At 42.0% G+C, this 17,786-nt stretch overlaps 1 protein-coding gene across 1 annotated transcript in view; it reads right to left on the bottom strand.

Moving 5' to 3' along the window:
• LOC119916515 (IgGFc-binding protein-like) overlaps nt 1–14,596 on the bottom strand; it is a 51,948-nt gene extending 37,352 nt beyond the window's left edge. Inside the window, exons 1-22 of the mRNA XM_038736556.1 lie at nt 14,575–14,596; nt 13,820–13,935; nt 13,393–13,671; nt 13,209–13,304; nt 12,864–13,029; nt 12,185–12,585; nt 11,514–12,090; nt 10,843–11,426; nt 10,068–10,623; nt 9,385–9,983; nt 7,890–8,047; nt 7,364–7,755; nt 7,004–7,200; nt 6,529–6,915; nt 4,412–4,695; nt 3,825–4,090; nt 3,569–3,685; nt 3,242–3,426; nt 2,984–3,117; nt 1,796–2,047; nt 1,454–1,613; nt 487–588 (exon numbers count right to left, since the gene is read on the bottom strand). Of these exons, the coding sequence (XP_038592484.1) occupies nt 487–588; nt 1,454–1,613; nt 1,796–2,047; nt 2,984–3,117; nt 3,242–3,426; nt 3,569–3,685; nt 3,825–4,090; nt 4,412–4,695; nt 6,529–6,915; nt 7,004–7,200; nt 7,364–7,755; nt 7,890–8,047; nt 9,385–9,983; nt 10,068–10,623; nt 10,843–11,426; nt 11,514–12,090; nt 12,185–12,585; nt 12,864–13,029; nt 13,209–13,304; nt 13,393–13,671; nt 13,820–13,935; nt 14,575–14,596 (6,030 nt within the window). The remainder of the gene's footprint in view (nt 1–486; nt 589–1,453; nt 1,614–1,795; nt 2,048–2,983; nt 3,118–3,241; nt 3,427–3,568; nt 3,686–3,824; nt 4,091–4,411; nt 4,696–6,528; nt 6,916–7,003; nt 7,201–7,363; nt 7,756–7,889; nt 8,048–9,384; nt 9,984–10,067; nt 10,624–10,842; nt 11,427–11,513; nt 12,091–12,184; nt 12,586–12,863; nt 13,030–13,208; nt 13,305–13,392; nt 13,672–13,819; nt 13,936–14,574) is intronic.
• Nucleotides 14,597–17,786: the final 3,190 nt, after the last annotated feature.

The raw sequence follows: 17,786 nt of genomic DNA, 5'->3' as shown, positions 1-17,786 counted from the left end.
TTCATTTAGCTCAACTAAAATAATTGATACAGGAAGTGAGAAGAAATGTGAAACAAAAACAAATAAATGCAACAGTAAATGATTGAATGACAGATAAGATAGCGAGTAACAGGTTTACTCAAGCAAGCTTCTCCACTTTGTTTTGTTGAATCATGGTATGTGGGCAGATTGTGCGCCCAGATTCATGTTAGGTCTCTGCAGAGGAAAACACAGTTCAATTTATAAGGCCTAAATAAACCTATAATCTTAATATTGACACTTTAGGATGAAAAGCAAGTGACGTGATCAAGCTACTGTCCTCTGATTAAAAATATGGTGGGGTATATATTCATCACTGCAGAGTTGTTGCAGTCAGCAAAATGACAAGCAAGGTCATCAAGGAGGTTTCCTCATTTTGTCTGCAAGAGAACAACCAAAACGTAAGCTAAATTCTATTTATGCATCTAGAGGAATCCTGTTATTAAACGTTAGAGTACATTTACATACCCTGTATAGACCAGGCACAGGAGGCAGAGGTCCAAGTGAGAGCATTATACTGTCATGGTAGGATACGTCCCTCTGAACTCTGTGCTGACTGGAATTGCAATTCTGAAGAAGAACAACATTACAGGGTTTTATTGAGGCAATCATTTAGACTGACTTGCAGACAGCGATCAATTAAAAGCACTGCAGCACAAAACAAGGCACAAACCAGATCACCAACTGAACTTTCTGCTTTTGGAGCACAGGATTTAACCAATCTCAGTACAAAAGCATACAAACACAATGTTATGCGTCTTAAGTCCAGAGAAATGCAGGTTGACCACAGATGTTAAAGTGATTCTAAATGGATCTGCTTGCATGGGTCCTGTAGCTGTCGCAATAAAAGGTAGCCTACTTGTTTACTGTGTCATTATGTTCAGAATGATGTTTTTTCAAGTGTAATTTGGTTTGTCTAAAGTAATAGTGACACCTACTGTTCAACTTGTGAATTACACCAAATGAAGCGCACGCTGGGCTCATATGATCAATTAAGAATAATTGATCTTCAAGTTTCTATCAGAAGCAAAAAGGGAAGAAAAGAGAGTGACTGTGTTGCCACATTGGAGGATTGTGATGGCTCCTAAATTTCTGTGCAGAAGGCGCACATGGGATGTCATTATTTTATTTTGAACTGATAATATTTTGTGTTTATATTTCATACTGAAAGTGATTGTGTTTGTAATTATTTTATTTCAGTTTTTCACGGTGTTTGCTGGTCAAAAGAAGATTATTTGTGAAAAGGAACAAATAAATACTGGCCAAACATCAGTTGGAGCATGGCTTATCTGTATCAGAAGAAAAGCTTGGGAGCAGTTATAGGTCCTATACTCACTGAATAGAAGATACAGTAAGCTTCTTCCTCCAGATATATGATTACACAGCCAGTTTAAGAAATGTGTAAGTGGGAGGATGGATGGTTAATGGTACATACAGTTATGCAGTTCTTGTGGCTCAGAAGACACAGGTGGACCTGGCAGTGTAGGTAGATGGATGGAAAATTGGTAAAGGTGAAAATATTGAATGAGAATCGGGCCACAGTGGAATTGCCATTCTGAACCAGCTCTACTGTATCATCTTCTGGATTAGGACACCTGAAAGACAGGGAAGGTGGTAGAAGTTACAGTGTTACCAGGGTAAAAGAGTCAAGGTGAAGAACAAAAATTAGGTTAAACAAGAAGAGAGAGGCAAGAATCTGGCAATAATTGAATCTTGACTTAATTCATCCACTGTTCAGTGTTATAACACAAGGGGAAATTGCTAATCGCTCCTTTACTTAGTCATAATGAGATCCCAGCGGACAGGGTAGCTGGCATTGTTGACTGGTGTGGCCCAGCAAGAGTCCAGAACAGTGGAGATCTGTCGCTCATCGACTCCTTCTGTCCGCACCTCCACATACAACCTCTGGTCAATTTCCATTTCTATGTTCCTGTCACTGGTCAGGGGGAAGTGGAAGCCAGCGTCCTGGTAGGGGATAATTCTAATATGATAATGGCCCCGGCCAGATGGAAGCTTCCTCTTTCTAATGCTACAAAAAAACAACACATAATGTGACTTAACTTGAGAAGGAGTAATTCTGTGTATTTTTGGTCATTAATACAATATGTACAGAAAACTACCGGAAAGAATCTTAGACCTTTCACATACAGAACAAGAACAAACAAAGAAATCCGCGAAATAATGCTTCCATTATGTACTCTGATAGTGGCCAATATTTGTTCCTATGTAAATCAATCTTCAAATCAAAGATTATTTATGCACAGTGTGTGGAGAAATGTAACAGTAGTATGACTGTCAGCAGAGCACAAAAACTTTAAAGGTTCAGTGTGTAAGTTTTAGTGGCATCTAGTGGTGATGGTTGCGAATTGCAACCAGCCCATCATGGTGTATTCACGTGCTCCTCGGACGGTTCCATCTGCCACACACACATAAGCTGAAGTGCACCGATGCTTCCTACCTTATGGTTATGATTAAAATTTTGTATTTATTCACGCTCTTTAAAAAGATTTATTAAAACCTTTTTTTTTCACATTTTTATTTACAGCACTATATGTTGAAATTTATATCATAATAGGCTGTATATTAAGTTGGGAGAAAACCGGTAGTTATATGTAAAATGAGACGTTGAGCTCACCCATATAGCAAAAATGGTATGATCCTACTTTCATAACGCAGCTGCGAACGAAGATTCGACTGAGATTGGCAGTCAAATCAGGCTCCACCCATTGAAGCATTGAATCTTCGGGGTCAGCCCTAGTATATTATATTACATTTCTGTCAATAGATCCTCCTAAATATTACATACTGAACCTTTAAAAGCAGTTTGGGGGTTGATACTGCATTTAGGCGCCTTCCCCTGGTTTGGATACATCACTATCAACAGATGTTCACCATAGAAAGAACTTAAATGTAGATGTATGTGCTCTGGTAAAAATATACAGCAATTCTTAGGAGATACTGTGACCTCTCTACAGGGTTGATGCCTAGGTCCATAGACAGGGCCTGGGTCAGAGGGTATTCACAGCCGAAGACCAGGTGAATGTTTAGGCCTTCATCACCCATGATGGTGTTCTCGTAGGTGAAGTGGGTCCCATTGCTCTTTAAGATTTAGATGATTTAAAAGGTATAATTAGAACATTACAGATGCAATCTATCCTGTGAACATTTACATCTAAATTATTCGTCTCTCTACATGGACAACATTGTTGGCCATGGACTGTACCCTGAGAACTGTCCCGCACAGCTGGTCATCATTGTTAAAGTGGAACACCAGTCGTCCGTCCTGGAGTATCCCTTTACAGGAGGGATCTCGGAGATGGAGGGCACTAGGATGGAAGCCAGTTTCAAACAGCTGGCAGCGTGACAGGGATATTGTGCCTGAACTACTGACACAAGTGACTGACGAGTCTAAGAAAAAAGTTGAAAATAGATTTTGGTATAGCAAATCCCCTGAGTGGACTATGAAAAACTTATTGAATATTGTCATTTATACCATAACCATTCTCACTTCAGTGATCTAAAACAGTTTTTTAAGAGGAGCTGTCCTCACCGTAGCTCTGATTGTTGGGCCGAGAATAGTGTTCATCACAGAAGCAGCCGTAAACATCTTTCTTACCACACCACTCATACTCTGTACAGTTCAGTTGTTCACAGGGATCCGAGTCAGCTGGAGAAGCAGTGGGGAAAGAATGAGACAAGGAGTGATGAAACAGAATGAGCAGCTGAAAGAGAAAATCAATCTATTAGGGAATCATCACATTTCTCATTCATTATCTTGGCTTTCCATTAGCCCAGTGCAAACATACCACATTGCAAAGCTGAGCGCCACTCAGGGATGTTCAGTCCCAAAACAGAGCAGGTTTTCTCATAGGCTGAGACAGCAGAACACAGCATGCCATTGGCTGGAGTGTAGTGGCAGAGATCGTAGACACAGGAACTGAAAAATGGCCTGGGGTCAGAGTGCAGGTGACAGCCCCTGAATGGACCGCTGGTGTTGGTGATGACACTACAGAGCTCAGAGTATTCTTCAATAAAGGGACAGACGACAATTCGCTCATCTGTAGATCCACATCTGGAAAATACATTTAAGGATACACACTTAGCAGTTTGAATTGAATAGTTTACCACAGCTGTTGAGTCACAGTGCTGTATCAGTGGTTAATTGTGAAACACTGAAATGTATTTTTTTTTTTTTTTTTTACAGGTTTTACAGGTCCATGCTCATGTTTAATAAATATACTCTCATTTGTGCATTGAGGAATTTCTAAAGGACCTTAAATTGTACAAATTAACCCAAACCCTCTCATTAAAGAAATCGTTTGAGATCCCCAGTTTTAGATACCATATTATCATTTATTAGTATTAAACAATACAGTGTAACTGCTGTGATTACCCTGGTTGGCTTGTGAGTGCCCTCCAGCTGTGTCCAAAGTCATTATCATTTTGTGCCAATGTGCCATTGGGCAAGACTTTGTCATCTGCAGGGTCACGGTTGAAGTTTCCACACATCCCGGTGACTCTATTTTCACGGTTTGGGCCAATTCTCACCAGCAACGTACTCTGACCATCAAACTGGACCACCAAGTCAATGGCATTGACTATAATATAGCTTCCCTGCTGTACTACCTGAGCTAAGGTTCCTGCAGCGGTGGGAAGAGACACCTCACGCCCATTTACCTGGAGGGATGGGAGATTAGAGAGAGAAGGACAAAAGGTGAGGAGCAGGGCCATAACCAGGATTTAGAGATTAGTGAGGTCCAGATTTTTTGTTTCTTTATTAGAGCTTATTTACAATAATTCAGTGAAAGCTTGAACCACTGTGTTTGGGTGAAGAACACACTAACTACATCATGGTCTTTCTGCTTCACTTCTTCTTGCATAAAATAAGAGTTATGATCAGGTAGTGCAAATGTGACAGGGAAATCTTGGTATAGGCCTACTAATCTTCACAACATGCATTAGGGGTGTAACGGACCACACAAATGCAGCGTACAACTGTCACCACAGGGTTAGTGTTAGGGAGTAACTAGTTATATGTAATTTTGTTACATAATTTAAGTAACTTTAATCCATTTCAGTTACTAAGAAAAAAATGTGTATAATGTGTAATATCATGATTACATTGGAGGTTACATGTGAATATTTTCTGTAAAAAACTAGGCTATATGTTTAACAATATTTATTCTGTTGCTTTGCAGGTTTTTTATGTGTACAATGTCTTCCTTTGCCATTTTCAGTCACAGCTGTTTAGTTTAATGCTTGGTTGGATGCTGTTCTGATGCTTTTAATTGGTTCTCATGTTTGAAGTTCCTGCACCACCGCCTGCTAGATAAACTGCCTCTCAAGCTGTCTTTTAAAATTGGTTAACAGAAAAAATTCATTAGAAATATAGAAAAGTAATCAAAAAGTAATTAAATGTAACAAGTTACATTATTTTGAAAAAGTAATTGAAATAGTTGCACTACTATTACATTATCAATTGGGTAACTTGTAATTGGTAACCTATTACATTTAGAAAGTAACCTTACGAACACTGATCACAGGACTATACAGGTGGAATGACGTGTAGTCTACATAGTGGGCACTAATATAACTATATGACAAGGTAAAAAACAGCAGATCAGTGCTGAATGCTCTGGTTGATGTTACAGCCTAAAAATTTGAGGTCAGCAGCTGTTTGCACTCGTTTTATTATTTCGAATCCTCATGTACGCAAAAATTATCAAAATGCCCCCCCATTCAACAAATTATATTCTCAGATTTCCACCTTCTTGCTTTCCAGGTGATTTCTTTATTGCATGAGTGTTTTCTTTAACGATTTACTTACTTGATTAAAGAGGCTGCTGTCAGTCATTTTAAACGTGTCTATGCACACAGTAAAGTCACAGCAAATATCAAGGGACATTTAGGAAGCAAACTGCAGCTATAAACTTGACAGGACAGACAAAGGAAACTATCCAGAGGAAACATTATTTTAGCTTCTGAAAAAATTTAGATGATATAATGGAGCTCAGGATTGATCAGAGGACGGCTGCTTTAGTTGGTTAGTTTCACTGTATGAACCTGGACTGTGTGAGAGACTTTTTGGATGTGTAGAAGAACACAGAACATCAGATTCTGACCGATCCTGTTGGCGTGTTGGGAGATTTTAATAATCAATGAAGTTACACTGCTGTGCATCCTACGTAAATGTGCACAGTGTCTCCCTTAATAGAATTTTACCCTATTTCACCCACCCGCAAATTCATAACACGAATGTATCTAATACCCTTTTCCAAGGTAAACAGTATCGCCCAAAACTCTGCCTGCAAACATTGGTGCTCGCAGTTATTGTGCACATGCAATATGTATTCATGTGCTCTTTTATTGATAGGCTATAGTCTACATATAGTTACGTAGGTCTGGACATCGGTGACCTCATAGCTGGTTACTGCAATGTTGAGGAGGCACTTGTTAGCTATGTTGACACCAAACAGAAAGTTATTTAAAATAAAGTAATAAAGGATTTACCGTTACTCTTTTGTTGGGTCCAATCCTGATGTGTGCACTCTGATTTGAGAGGTATATATCCACTGACACAAGTGACACACCGTTGTAGGCACTGTGATTTTTGGTGGCTACTACCTGAAACTGGGCCTCATTGGTGCCGTGGCTCACACTCTCAGTAATAATGTAAGAGCATGTGCCCTGGAAATCAACCAGTGCCCCATCAAAAGTGATGTAGTGTGGGTCCCCCCACACAGTGCAAGTAGACATTGCATCAAAACAGCCCAGCTGGCCATTTTTAATGGTGCACTTTTGTCCAGGAGTACAAGATGCAGGAGAACAGCGCAGGTCATTTGGAGCATGGCACTCACATCTCTGGGAGCAACCTTGTGTCCAGAGGGACTCACCAGCCTGCAACATGGAAAACAGAAAAGAACACATTTTTAATAAAATGGTTATTATTGCAGCTTTTGAAAGGATTAACTGAGGTGTGACGTACTTCGTAGTAGGAGCCACGATATTGACAGCCACATCTTTCCACAGGGACACATCTGTTCCCACTCTTGACAAAGCCCTTGTCACAGAAACATCCTTCTGAACAAAACTCCCCACAGCTGGCATTAAAGCTGCTGACACAGGTGTGGCCACAGTCACTACCACACAGCTCATAATGGCTGTTGACTGGACAGTTTAGTACTTAAAAAGTGAGGGGAGAAATGGTGGCATCAGATGGTTATAATAAGTTAAGTACATTTCATAAATCTGTTATTAGACAGTCACTCAGGAGACATGTTGAGAAAAACTAGTAGATTACTGGTATGAGCTTCTATTTGAATGGGAAATGAACTGGTTGACTTACTGCAGTTGGTGTTCTGTCTCCAAGGGTAGATTCGAACATTAGCAGATTGACAGGCACTGACGTAGGCCTGGATGGCCGGGCATAGAATATAATTTCCCGAGACACAAACATCAAACACACAGCTCTTGAAATATGGCGCTGGGTCCACCTGCTCATGGCAGAAGCTTAAGGGCCCGTCGGCTGCCTGGATCACCTCACATTGGGCTCTCGCAGGCAGCTCATTGGTGCATTGTGGGCAGGAGGAACCACACCCATCACTGCAGGTGTAGTTGCCTGCCACTTTCCAAGCTTTCCCAAACTCATCTGGAGTGGTGACCATCATTCCAGATGGGGTGTGGAACTCATCATTTGGATTTCCATTGAAGTTTCCACAAAGTCCACACGTTTTTCCACTATATTGAAGACAAGCATTAAATACATCAGGGTCAAAAATATGGTTATAGATTGGAATGTGTCAAATACAATATAGATTTAACAGTATGTAAACTGAAGCATTTAAACATGGGCTACAGTAAAAAGACGATACCTGTATCTTGAAGGTAGAGAGATAGACACTGTATACCATCCATCATAAGTGACACTCAGGCCAAAATCAGCACTGACAAATGTGTGAGATCCACTTGCATAAATGGAAACACGACTTCCATTTAAGAGAATAGGCAAGTTTCTGTTTACTCCGTTCACCTTTAACATTGGAAAAACAGGAGTAGAAGAATAATCCATAATAATAGATTGGAATTTGTGTTGCTACTCTCTGGTGCTTTTCAAACTGAAATCTCCAGTTTAGATTACAAACAAATGTAGAGTCTGAGGAATAATTCAATTAAAGTGGTCATATTATGCTTTTTGGCTTTTTACCTTTCCTTTATTGTGTTTTATGCTCCTGAACTGTCTGAACGCAGCTCGGTTGTAGTCCAGCTTTTACTTCCGTAACATATCCATGTCACTTTGTAACACGTACCATAATGCTCCCCTATGAGCTTTTGTGGCAGTCCCTCAAATTCACCAGTCGAGAAACACACTGAGCTGCAGCACACCAAAGTCCTTATAGGCAAATCATGCCACTCAGCAGCCATCTTGGCAACGCCTGTGAGCAACTATTTCGGACTAACAAGACCAGCCTCCTATCTGAATGAACAGGGAAGGAGCTAGAACTGAACTTTTACTGGTCACCAGGATATAAAACCTATATGACTAGAATCATCTTAAAATCTGACAAAAATCGCTGAAAGAGTTTGACTTTGGCTGAAAGTAAGGTTTAAAAAGCATTTTTCCTGACCAGTTATGTATACTGCACATGCATCACTTCTACTAAGCATGGGCAGTAGACCCCTCACGTCAGTGGAACCACACGATTGGCTTAAATATGTTTCCTGCCTCGGCTATTAAAAGAAGATGATTGATTGAAGGCATTACGGGCTTTCCCTATAGAGTTGTATTGAGGATTCTTTATAACGTCTCTGAGCACACACAGTGACAAGAAGTCCGCCCACAGACTCCCCCGCCCCCACCCTCCCTACCAAGCTTTAGATACCCTCCAGGCAATCAATGGACATGTTGTGACTGTGATGTAGACACAGTGCACAGTTAAAATCATATATATTTCATATGAAAGATACATTTGTTACCAATTAATAACATACCACTATAAAACTCTTATTCCAGTCTAGGTTGCCAAGCTGGTTTGGGAACATGAACAACTGAACCATAGCTGTGTTTACCGGCTTGTTAGGACCCGCCCTGCTCTGCTTCTGATCGCTTAGTAGTCCCTAACTAGGTACTGAGCATGTGCAACTCCCAACAAAGAGCAAATAGATGTGAGATGCTTCACTCCGTAGCTAAAACAAAGCGTTCAACAAACAGGGGTGAAAAGAGATACTGCAACAATTTGCAGTATGACAAAAACTATGTATCCATGTAAACCTACACAAACTTTAAATGCAATTATGAACTTGAAATTGAGCAAAATTTTACCATTTTAAAAAAAGTTTACAATATAATGTTTACAATCTGTAACTCACCTGTACCACACCGTGACTCTCCCTTGACATATGCACTTGGTAGCCCCACACATTCACAAAAATTTCAGCTGTGATTGAAACTGGCAACCCGCTCCATGGCTCATTCTTAGCTTCCACTGAAAATTGGTGGAGTCCATCAGTGGCGTTACAAAGGGTTGCCAAAACATAACGGCAGGTTCCCTGGAAGTCATAGGCCTTGTGATCAAATGTGAGGTAGTGAGGGTCTCCGGAGGCAGAGCAGGTGCCCTGAGGGTTTGGATGACAGCCAAACTCACCCCCCACCACACGGCAGGACTCCTGGGGACCACAAGAGTTGGGGATACAGTGGACTGCCCCAGTAGTGCCATTACAGCTACACAAGCTCTGACATTCCTCACCATCCCAGAACTGTTCGCCACCTTGCCGATAGCGTCCTTGGTGATAGCATCCACAGGATGTTGGAGGCACACACTGGTTGCCATTGAGGACAAAACCATCATCACACTGGCACCCATCCTGGCACACAGTGTCACAGACGAAAGGGAAAGAGAGGCTGGGGCAGGCGGAAGGACAAGAGGTTCCACAGAGTTCATAATGGCTGTTTAGAGGGCAGCTTGGTGCTAGAGAAAAAGAAATTAATTCAGCAAAGTAAATTAAATTTATTGATATAAAAGCTACCCAAACCAAAAGGGGAAAGTGCTTACCACAGCCACTTGTATTCCTCCAGTGTCCTAGAGCAACGCCCTTCTTTTGACACTTTAGTGCATAATCTCGTAGGACCTCGCAAAGCGCTGATGATGGATCTCTAGAGCCTCTAATGATCTCCACACATGCATCCACATGTTGGCGTGGGTCCACCATGGCCCAACACTGGGCAAATGGCCCAAGAGGTGAGCCAAGAATGCCACAGTACCCACTTGAACTGTAATTTGTTGTAGAATTGTTATGATTCACACTTTCTACGCATTGAGCAGCGAGCGAGCCATCACGCCAGCTATCCCCAAACTCCTGAGAGCTGTTGACCAGGATGCCACTGGGTGTGTGGAAATCGTCATGTGGGTGACCATTGTAATTACCACACAGTCCACCTAGTGAGCCATAGTAGACACCAGGTGCAGTGACACGCACAAAGTGAGGCCAGACCGTCTGCACAGTTACACCAAAGGAGGTGCGAAGGATGATACTGTGAACGCTGCTGTGGTAGATTTGGATTCTGTTGGACGCTGAACTGTAAGGTAGTCTGATGACCTGACTGTCAACCTAAAGGGCCATTTAAACAGCCAGTGTCAGATTTTTTGGTTGACAATATTACGACATGAAAGAATGAAATAATTATGATTTTTTAATAAGACCCTTTCTCTAGTGTTGATACTAATTTTGTCACATTTATCTTCATCAGTGTAAAAATGCTTCACTTTTAAAATGGTGGATATATCACATTAAGAACCAATCTCTTTAAAAAATATTAAACTTACTTACCTGTACTCTGCTGGTACTTGCCATCTCAATGGACACTTGTGTGCCCTCTGCCTCAAACTTAAGCATATTGGCAAAATCCTGTTGGCCACTGGGCTCTTTCTCTGCTGTCACCACAAAGTGGATGTAATTAGACAATCCCATCACTTTGGCAAGAGTCAGTCGACACGCTCCAGGATACTGGTATGTCAGTCCATCAAACGTTTGATAGGACCCCGGGCCACTTTTCCAGCATGTTGCATAGCTGTTTGGTCTGCATCCTCTTTCTCCCTCCTCCACTCTGCATGATTCAAGTGGACCACAAGCATGGGAGCTGCAAGTCATGGAGCCAAAATTGCAGTTACAACGTCTCCCACAGTCTGTGTCTAGTATTACAGTTTCTCCAGAGCGGTAGTAGCGACCCTCAAAGCTGCAGCCACAGTCAGAAAGAGGGACGCAGACCCCAGCACTGAGGATGTAGCCTGAGTTGCAGATGCAGCTCTCCTGGACAGGGAGAGGGCAGTTGTGGGTAGAATTGGGACTGACACAGGTAGCTGGACATCCTGTGCCTTGGGACTCAAAGTGGCTGTTGGCTGGGCAGGGGATTTCTAGAGAAAATAAACACTGACCATGACATCATGTACATTTCACCCAAAGGATATTCAGAAATAATGTTGAAAGACTGACAGACATACCACAGAAGCCTTGTCTCCTCCAGCTTGGTAGCTTTATACCATTCTGTTGACACAGACTTGCGTACACGTTTAGGGATTGGCACAGAATGGGCTGGTACCCTCCTCCTACACACAGATCGTACACACAGTTGTCCAGAAAGGTCTGTGGGGGAAGTCTTTGATGGCAAGCAGCAAAAGGACCTGAACTGCTCTGGAGGATACCACAATGAGCAGTATTGCTGTATAAAGCTGTCTGAGCCGCAGTGCAGGCAGCACAGTCCAGACCTTCACACTGTGCCTCACAACCAGGCTCATCATCCCCTGCTGCTTGCCAGCTGTTGGCAAAAGCCACATCAGAGCGCACAACCTCGCCTTGGCGGGTTCGAAAGTCGTCCCTAGGATCATTGTTGAAGTTTCCACACAGGCCACATGTTGCATTCTGGTAAGTGTAAGGCACACTGATCCGGACAAAATGATCTGTGTCATATGACACCTCCAAGCCAAAGTCAGTACTGATGATAGTAGAAAAACCTGACTGATAAACCTGGACGGTGCCGTTGTTGAGATAGATTGGAGTGGCTGCAAAGTTTTCATTAACCTGTAAGCACAAAAGTAAGCAAAGCCATAGCTGTAAAAATATGAAATAAATAAAAAATATTACTGTAAGTAGAGACTTAGTCCTTATTGCTAACCTTAACCTCACCACGACGTCCCTTGACAAGCTCAATGGTTTTATTATAGACATACACTTTGACCAGTCGCATCCAAGAGACTCTAGTGCTGCCCCGGTGTTCATTCTTGCCCTCTATTCTATAGTAGGGCAACCCTCGACCACATTGCTCAGAGAGAACGTAAGTGCAGGCGCCCTGAAAGTGAAACACTTTACCATCGAAGGTATAGTAATGTGGATCACCACTTATGGTGCAGGTGCTTCTCTGCACTGTCTGGCAGGAGAACTGAAAGGCACTTGGCCGGCAGATTTGAGAAAAGGAGCAGGGTTGGCTCTGACACTGAAGTCCTTCTGAGGTGCAGGTGCACTTTAGTGCACATGTACTGTCGCTCCAGAATGAGTCACCCAACTGCACAGGTTCACCTTGAAATAAAGGAAAGGAAATTTCAACCCAACTCACAAACAATGCCATATAAACCATTCTAGAGGGAAAAAACGGAAGCAAGCAACTGTACATTTTATGCAATATTGGACAATAAACTGCTTATTTAATCTTTTACAACTAATATAATCTTATTCTGTTCTATTTAGTCTTGTGTGTATAAGTTTCAGGAGTGGTTAACATCAATGCACATCACTGTAAAGTAGGGTGCATAAATTACAAAGTGCCACTTGCTGTCACCCTCTGGATATGGTCTTACCATTAAAAGTGCAGCCTGTTGGCCCATGGTCTGTCCGGAAGGCCCAGCGACCGGGCACATTGACATTGCTGCTCAGGCGGAAATTTGAGTTACTGCCTGTTGCAGTGCTGGAGAAGGATCCAGGTATGATGAAATAGTGAGTGGAGTTGACTGTGTCATAGCCAGCCTTGAATATACAGCACACAACATATAGATTTAACATTTGTATGATAGATTTGTTTTTAACTATTAATATTAGTAAATTGAAAAATATGTATCATAAGTGAATTCGTTGTATTCAATTTTATTAACAAAAACTGAAAAACATTCATTCGTAATCAATCACATATCTTTGGTGGTTCTGACCTGAACACTGCGAGTCGTGGGGGCTATTATCCCATAGTTCATCAGCACAAATGAGTACTGGCCACCAGAGATCAAGACTGCTTGGAAAGTTGTTTGCTGAAAATTCAATGGTTTAAAGTACTTCATAACATGAGATGTGTGTAATTTTATTCTGTGTTTCAACATTAAGAACAAGTTAACTTACTGTTCCTGAATTTGGAAAGTAGGCGACCTCATACCATGTGGCAACAAAGACCCAGGCGGCATTAAAGTACAGTCTTGGGAAGTAATCATTAATGTCTCGTGTAGCTTGTTGGAGGACGCTGCCGCTGGTGTATTGGTTGTAGTAGACTTGACCAGTTTCTCTGTTGTCCAAATCTGTCCAGAATGGAGCTATGATGTCTATGGATCCATGTATTGGAAATATTTGAGGTATGAACCTTCCCCATGCCCTGTCAAATGTCACATGTCCATTCTGGTTGACCTGAAAACAATATTGTTAGTAACTTAATAGTGACTATGTCTTCACTTAATCTGTGAATTAAAATTCTACATCATGGCTCTGTTCTGCAATTTCAATTCTCAGTCAACAAACATTTTACTTGTATTTAGACAACAATATATTTACATACATAAATCGTTTTATACGTCCTCCCAAAATATACAAAAGATCGTTGCAAGGTTATTAAAGGAGAACTTCCATCATCTGACCGAGAACTTGTATTTCCAGATATTGGGTAGAGGGGTCCTAGGAACAACAAAATTGTACATTCATTTAAAAAGAGCACTGAAGTTTGCAAATATTCCAGTGTTTAATAGGCTTTTCATGCAAAAACAAGGCAAAAACAATGCTCTTTGTCCCAGGCTCAAAGTTTTCTCTGTTGTTTTGCTGTTTGGTACTTGCTTCATTTTAATTCCTGACCTGTTAATTTTTTCAGTGTGCAGAGCATATCTTGGATTTTTTAAAATTCTTAATATACACAATATTCTTTCATAGAGCAAAACCAGAAAAACTGCACTTTGAAACATGTAAACTCTACTGACAGTTTTGCATAAGTTTAAAATTATCCACTGAGACACAAACGTATCCTATAGAACAGATTTTGAATTTTTACAATGACTTAATATCCAGTTATTATACATCCTTATACAGCGAACCTAATGGTGATTTAAAGCTATATCAGAAATCACCATCTTCAACCAGCATGTCCAAAAAGATACAAATAAATAGTGTAATTAAGCACTAATCAATCAATTTATACTCTAGTCACAGTCACACCAATAATCATACAGCATTAGTATTCATCATAATAATATTGGCATGATTGTATGAATGGCATGCTACTGTGAATGAAAGAAAAATCCACATTCACAAACATCAACTTACCTGAACTCTGGGAATTCACCATGCCTGTAAATATAACAAAACATAAGCAAAGATGTAAATAAATGGATACATCAAGATGCATCTCAGAAAATATACCAACAGTAAGGAATTTCAGTAAAGCTTAATCAATTAGATAACTAAAATTACATTTGATTGGAACTACTTACTTATCATCCACAAAAGAAGCATAGACAACATGATGTTGCCTGCCATTCTCCCAGGCTATTCAGATCTGCTTACCAACCAGAGTGGACATAATTTTATTATGGATTTAATTTTATTATCAGTTATAATAAAATAGTAAATTGTGTTTTTTAGAAATATGCATTTGTTAAATATAGGTCCACAGAATTTAATATTTACCTGGTGATGCTGTTCTTGTCCGTAATCCATTTGAGACTGCAGAGCTAGAGCAAAGCTTTATACAGTAAAAGCTGGCACAATCCCAAAAGCCTGTTGGTTTTTTTTATCAGTTTCAAATAGGTCAGTATAACATGTATTTGGCTTCCTCATACACTAACCATGTCACATTGTCTAGAGAATAATGAAAATGATCAAATATCAAAAACTGAGATCTAATACTCTACAAAAGGCTTTAGTAAATACATTGTTGCAGTGCTCTTAAGTGTCAAGATACTTAGCCTCAAGATACCAACAGATAAGATAACGCTATTGTGATAAGCCACAAGCTAACTTATGCTGCCAAAGCAATGGCCTAATTCTCTTTGGTGCGACCTGTGCAGTCATTTTATGTTAAAAATTGACAAAATATTAATGATGAAAAATGTGCATGTTTGTTGGTCAAGACCACAATCAGCAGAACAGGCAACCATTGTTGTATGTGGTGGACAACATTTCACACTGTATATTCATTGTATGTGTCTGCATGCTAAACGTTGTGAGTATTGATACATGTTTAAACATAAACAGACAATATCAACAGCTTAAATCCATAATTCGGGAGAGATTTAAGTTTAACAAATTGGACTTAGATCTACCTCCATTGATAACAAACTTCCTTAAACTGTCCCCCAAACTATTATCTAAAAATACAAGTGTTACTGTCTAAAACAGATAGTTCAATCTCTCTCCCAGTCCTAAAGTGGGAGACAGATCAATCCATTAGTAAACCTTCTGGACGCAAATATGTTTACTTTTAGAATGACTAAAAATCCCAATCTACAACTCATACAGTATAAAACTTTCAACTAAATACACTATACAGGACAAAGGATATTTAGGATGGGTCTAATGCAGTAAACATTTGCCTGAACTGTTCAGGTAACATCTCTGATAGTTACATGCATGCTATCTGGCTATGTGGCTGTCTGTTCTGGCAGAAAATATGTGAAGACCTATCAACTTGAGGTACCTTGTCCCAGTTTCCCCCTCACTCTGCATGCTGGAGGACCTTCGTAGAGAGGTTGACATGCTTCTCACTGCCCTATGCATTGCCAAAAAACTATCCTCATGAACTGGAAGGCTAAAAAGAATTTAAGTATCACCCAATATAAGAATCTCCTGTTAGACAGCATTTAGCCTGGAGAGAATTTCTGCTTCCTCAATAAAAAAACCATTTGCAGAATTCTAGTCTCTCTGGTCCACCTTGATCAATTCCATCACTTATTGGGGGTGGGTGGTCGCGGCATTGCTGTTCTGGGCTAGAGGACTGCGGGTCGGGACTGTGCTGAGCTGCCTTTGGGTTTGTGTGGGGTCCTGGGGTTTGGAGCTCTGGATCTCTGAGAGCTGGGCTCCCCCGGGGCTTTTAATCACATATTAGATTGAGGGCTTGGCGGGTGGGAGGGGCACTTTGGGAGGCTCCACTGCTTGCCAGATGAGGGGTGCTCATTGTTGCGACTAAATGCACCTTAGCCTGGGTCCCGTTGTCTCCTCACCTCGCAGGGGCCGTCTTCAGCGGGGATGGGCCCCCCACTGCTGACTCCCACTGGCTCTGCCATAACAAGGGCTGCGGAAGTTCCAGGGGGCACATGGCCGGTGTTGTCGCAGTGGGTCTTGGCCCGCTCTCTTGGGGGTGGCTGTCTGGGGGGTCGGGGCTCTCATTGGAGGTTGTGGCGGGCCTAATGCTGGCTCTGCCCTCACCCACACTTTGGGGTGGCCTCTGGCTGGGATGGAGGCTGATGCTCCTGGTTCTCCCGTGGTCTTGCTCCCTGGCTGTGGGGACTCTCTGCTATTCCCTCTTTGGGCGGGGAGGGGCTGTCCCCATGGCATGTGGTCTCGGGTCATCTGTGGGGTCCTGGCTGCTTGGGTTCTTTCCTGACTGCCACTGGGGTCGGTGCTGCGCTGTTGTGGTATCCCACTCTCACTAACAGGCCAGTCAGAAAGGGGCAAAAACGGGAATTACGGCTGGGTAGCCAGAGGGCAAACAAGGGGGGCAAGGCAACACTTAGGAAGCCGGACAGGAGGCTGACGAAGGCAAGACCTCTCCGGAGGTCGTCGACAAGGGCAAAGACCCTCAGATGGCTGGACAGGAGGCCGGCGATGGAGGTGAAGACCCTAAGGAATTGACCCTAAGGAAGCCAACGAAGGTGAGACCTCTTAGGAGGCAGAGCAGGACTGACAGCCAGCAGCAAAGCAGCAGAACAGGGAACCAGTGCCAGTATTCAGCTGGGCTGAAAACCGGTGACACCACAGGGGTTTTAGAGAGTTGATGCAGCAAAGGCGTCAAAATCAACTGAAGCTCTGCAGGAGCAGGGAGCTGAGACAGCAGGGTCCGGAATTAGCTGGATAGCTGATTGGACCCTAGGGGCAGGCAGCTGCTGCAGCAAAACAGCATCTGGAGGCTGGAAAAGTAGCTGAGACAGTACAACAAAGTCCAGGGACTGTAGTAGCTCGGCAAAGTCAACAGGTGGCAGCTCAGCAAAGTCAGAGGGTTGTCTCAGCTGAGAAGGGTCAGGTGAATCCAACGAAGGTTAAAATCAAGGGCAACTGGACTTGGTTGAAGATACTGGAAGATGTTTCGTCCCTCATCCAAAGGACTTCTTCAGTTCTGACTGACTGGCAGGGAAACTCAGCTATTTAACCTCAGTGGGGTCGTTATCCCGGGTCATCGATACCGCTGGTTCGTTAGTGTTCGTTAGTCGTTAAGACTACCTGTGGCCACAATCACAATGTTGTTGCGTTTGACCTTCTTTTCCTCCTTGTTCTTCTTGGATCTTGTGGCTGTCTTCACAAAGGTCCATTTAGGGTATCCA

Source organism: Micropterus salmoides, unplaced genomic scaffold (genome assembly GCF_014851395.1).
Source record: "Micropterus salmoides isolate LMB-PRFRI ecotype aquatic unplaced genomic scaffold, ASM1485139v1 Ms_hic_scaffold_21, whole genome shotgun sequence".
Taxonomy (NCBI): domain Eukaryota; kingdom Metazoa; phylum Chordata; class Actinopteri; order Centrarchiformes; family Centrarchidae; genus Micropterus; species Micropterus salmoides.
Note: the sequence above shows the minus strand (reverse complement) of the source record. Positions and strands in the feature narration are given on the sequence as shown.